The sequence below is a fragment of the Dermacentor silvarum genome, chromosome 1 (assembly GCF_013339745.2).
Source record: "Dermacentor silvarum isolate Dsil-2018 chromosome 1, BIME_Dsil_1.4, whole genome shotgun sequence".
In the NCBI taxonomy this organism is placed as follows: Eukaryota; Metazoa; Arthropoda; class Arachnida; order Ixodida; family Ixodidae; genus Dermacentor; species Dermacentor silvarum.
Genome location: NC_051154.1, coordinates 302,145,120 through 302,149,782, shown reverse-complemented (window position 1 = coordinate 302,149,782; position 4,663 = coordinate 302,145,120). Strand labels below are relative to the sequence as shown.

Sequence of the window (4,663 nt, the reverse complement as noted above, 5' to 3'; positions counted from 1 at the left end):
CTACACGTTCCTCACGCGCCCTTCTCCGTTCCTCATCAATCCATTCTTTCAGTTCTGGACCAACCAGACCCTTGCGTTCCGCTAACGCGCTAAGGTCCTGGGCATTCATCTCGTATCTACTATAAGCACACTGTGTAACAACCGGCTTTGTCCTGTCGTCGCGGACGCCAATTTGGTATGACAGGTTCTGGTTTAGTGTTGCGCACTCAAGGGCAACCTTGGTGCGAGTAATAGACAGAGCCGTTTGTACACTTATAACACATTATCACTTGTATGGCACATATGAAAGAATAAAGAAAAAAATGTGTTGAAAGGTTTACAGTCACTAAGTAATATACTGTTCCGCCCGACAATGACGCGGCAAATAGTAAAGTCACGATGATTGTGACACACAAATCTACCCGGGCAGTTGCGTCGGCTCAGACGACGGGTGGTGGCCGAGGGCGCGGTGGAGGATGAATCGCAAAGGCCCCTTGTCGACCCTGCCTGCCACGTCAAGCTCGGTTGTGGCGACCAGCACCGATGATGAGTGGGTTGGAGCTATGTTCTCCTGGAGACGTCGGTGAGACCGGGTGCGGAACTGCGTCAACACTGGTCGACGGAGCCCGGGTCGTGGGCCAAGGCCGTGTTCTCTCGCCTGACCGGTCAGTCGTCTCCGTGACGTCAACACCGCTCGACCATTGACCGTCGTCCGTGAACGTCGCCGGAACAGTCTGGTCCATGGGCCGTAAACGTCCCTGGGACAGTCTAGCCAGTCGTCCGTGAACGTCCCCGGGACAGTCTGGTCCGTTGTCCGTGAACGTCCCCGGGAGAGTCTGGCTCCTTCGGACAGCAGGGCTGCCTCCTGGCTCCGTCTCGAGACACGCTGCGGCCACTTCCCGAACCGGCACCGCCTCTGTGCCGCCAGTCTTTCGAGACCTCCAGCTCGCGCTCTCTTTCGCCCGTGCCTCGTGCTTTCCTCTTCCTTTTTTCTTCTCAGTTTCGCCTCTCTTTTTGTCTCCTCTTGCGTCGGTCCCACCACACCACAAGTGCACGGTCGCGCGTATATTACAGAGATCTATGCCAACTTGTTCAAAAGGGGCGCTGGAAGGCGGAACTGGCTGAAGTCGACCATGCGGAGTGTTTGTAGGTCGTTTGTAACGCTGGCATTCGGTGCAACTGGCGACGTACCGCTCGGTATCGTGACACATCTTGGGCCAGTAAATACGTTCTTGAGCAGGGTAGAGTGTTCGTGTGGATCTCAGATGACCTGAAGTGGGATCGTCGTGCATGGCACATAGCATTTGAACGCAGACACTCTCGGGAACAACTAAGAGGTAGCACGTGCCAGTGGTCGAGTAGCTCTTCTTGTACAGGACGCCGTCACGTAGGCGCAAACGACAATCTTCTAAAGGCTCGTGTGCGGCCGCGAAGAGCGGCTGCAAGCTCTTGTCCTTCTGCTGTTCGGATATGAAGGTACCCATATCAGGAAATTCCGGAGATACAAAAGCGATGCATTTGTCGAAGTTGTCAGCGTCGCATTCAGTCGTCAGCAGTGGCATCCGAGAGAGACAGTCAGCATCAGCGTGTCGTCGACCGCTCTTGTAGGAAACAACGAAATCGTACTCCTGTAGGCGGAGAGCCCAACGCGCAAGTCGACCAGAAGGGCCCCCGCAGATTCACAAGCCAGCACAGTGAATGATGATCCGTGACCACTGTGAAGGGGCGCCCGTAGATGTATGAACGAAACCGTTGCACTGTGAAGATGACTGCCAAGCACTCTTGCTCGGTAACTGTATAATTGCGCTCGGAGTGACTCCAGGAGCGGCTAGCGTACGAGGTCACGTGCTCACTTTCACCGATGCGCTGAACAAGCACAGCGCCGCTACCAACACTACTCGCATCGGTGTGAACCTCTGTTGGTGCTGAGGGATCGAAGTGGCGAAGAATCGGCTGTGACGTCAAGAAAAAAATCTTTAATTGACGAAACGATGAGTCACACTCTGTGGTCCCCTCAAAAGGAACGCCTTTCTGGAGAAGGCACGTGAGAGGATGGGCCACGTCAGCAAATCTTGGAATGAATTAGTGAAAGTAGGAGCACAAGTGTCAAAAACTTCGCAATTGCTTGACACTGTGAGGTTCCCATAATGCCTCTACAGCCACAGTCTTTTGTGGATCTGGTCGGATGCCTTCTTTATCGACCTGATGTCCTAGCACAATAGCTTGTCGCTCCCCAAAATGATACTTCTTAGAATTATTCTTCTTCTTTCTGGGGTTTTACGTGCCAAAACCAGTTCTGATTATGAGGCACGCCGTAGTGGAGGGCTCCGGATTAATTTTGACCACCTGGGGTTCTTTAACGTCCACTACAACGCAAGCACACGGGCGTTTTTGCATTTCGCCTCCATCGAAATGCGGCCGAAGCGGCCGGGATTCGATCCCGCGATCTCGTGCTCAGCAGCGCAACGCCTTAGCTGACTGAGCCACATACTTCTTAGAATTGAGGACCAGGCCAGCCTGCTCCAAGCAGTTCAGCACCAACTCCAGACGCTTGTTATGCTCACTAAATGTTCGGCCGAAGATCACAACGTCGTCCAGGTAGCACATGCAAACTTCCCATTTCAAGCCACGCAGTACAGTGTCCATGAACCGCTCGAACGTTGCGGGCGCATTGCACAGCCCGAAAGGCATGACGTTAAATTCAAACAATCCGTCGGGCGTTACAAATGCAGTTTTTTCCTTATCCTCAATGTGCATAGGAATCTGCCAGTAACCTGACGCAGATCAACAGAGGAGAAGTACGAGGCCGCATAAAGGCAATCGATCGCGTCGTCTATTCGCCGACGCGGGTACACGTCTTTTTTTTGGTAACGTTGTTTAGGCGTCGGTAATAAAACACAGAATCGCCACGTACCATCTTTCTTTTTCACCAATATCACTGGTGCTGCCCAAGGGCTAGATGACTCCTGAATGACTCTTTGGTTAGTATTTCTTCGACTTGCTCACTGATTATCTTGCGCTCTGCGGGCGACACGCGATAGGGTTTTGTCGAATCGGTTGAGCAGATCCTTGTTGATGCGCGGTGGCGAGTTCTAGACAGGTGGCGAGTTCTAGATGTCGGGCCGCCGTGGGCGTGCAAGTCTGAGAAGTGTTTCACAAAGAGCGCACCAACGCATCACGCTTATGGTTACTGAGCAATTTAGCGACCATGGAAAAGAATTTTGAGTCCAAGGGGCATTTACTGGCTTCTGCTGTGTCTGGAAGTTTGTAAGCAGGCCATGGGTATCGGCGAGTCTTTGTGAAATGTGCAAGCTTTCAGCCTTGAGGCAGCACCGCCGCGTCACTAGAACAATTTTATCACCCATAGTCGGGTGCGCCATCAGCACCGATACCATGCAATGAGGAGAGCACCCACACGTTTTTCTTAGGCCTGTTCCACATGTACAGGTCCACTGCAGCATCGAGCGGGTAGCGAGTAGAACAAATAACTGAAACACCCCTCGCGGATAAAGGGGGCACAACGGTATCTTGGAGACGCAAAACACTCTCTTGGTTGGGTGAGTCTTCCAAGATCACAGATAAAGCACTTTCGCCCACACTGAGTTCTCCCGTGCGGCAGTCAACATTGGCACCACACAACTGTAAAAAGTCGATCCTTAGAATCACATCGAGGGTGGAACGAGGAAGGACAATAAACTCGGTGTTTAAAACTCGACCACCTATGACACATTCACATTACAAACTCCGACCGGATATATTGAGTCACCACCCACTCCACGAAAACTTTTGCTCTGGTCCCAACGAAACATGGCCTGGCGTCCCAGAAGACTTTTAAACAGCACACTCATGACGGAAACAGTTGCACCGCGTCGACTAAAGCCATGGTAGACACACCGTCAATACACACATGACCCTATTCTTGAGCATGAAAATAGTTGGAGGTATCTCAGTCGGCAGCACAGATTTTCCAGCGACCTCACCCCCATCGGTCGCGCTGGCTAGTTTTCCGGCGGGGGTGACGGGAAGCGGCGCCGCGGAGATGACGACGAGATACGCCGCCGGTGAGATGGTGATCGATACGCCCGGAAAGCTGGTGGTGGTGTCAGGGGTGCGGTCGGAAGCAGGCGAACGGTTACTTGGTCTCCCTCTCCAAAGTAGCTTCCTAAGGTGTAGTTACGTGGCCTTTCTTGGGGAGTGGCTTCCTAGAGCGGAGTTCCCAGGCCGCTGGTTGTCCATGATACGACCACTGTGCCACGCAGACGCATCGATTGCCCATAGCTCGATGTCGACGTTGGGTGCAGTATCTAGCTATGTGACCTGGTGTGCCACAGCTGTAGCACACAGGCATAGGGCGAACATCGGGATGCTGATGACGCTACACTGTTCAGCTGTGGCCGTGCGTTGAGAGTAACGAATATTCTCTCCTTGCGAGTCATAGGCAGTGGCTGGTCGTCGTGAGTGGAGATGGGCAAAACGGCTCACTTCAGTGAGCGGCTCGGAACGGCTCAGCTCACTGAAATGAGCCGGTTCATTTGAACGGCTCACTGGTTAATACGTGTAACATGTGTTATACATGTTCTATAGTTATCTGGTTTGAAAAAAAAAAACGATATATGCACAATTTAATAACCGTGTTATTCGTATTTTCGCTATGTTAGAGAATATTTTTGAATATATTAAAAGC

The 4,663-nt window shown here is 52.2% G+C and overlaps 1 protein-coding gene across 1 annotated transcript in view; it reads right to left on the bottom strand.

The window, feature by feature from the left end:
• Positions 1–397: 397 nt before the first annotated feature.
• The window catches only part of LOC125943019 (uncharacterized), a 45,793-nt gene continuing 41,527 nt past the window's right edge, over positions 398–4,663 (bottom strand). Inside the window, exon 7 of the mRNA XM_049661353.1 lies at positions 398–550. Coding sequence (XP_049517310.1) covers positions 398–550 — 153 coding nt within the window. The remainder of the gene's footprint in view (positions 551–4,663) is intronic.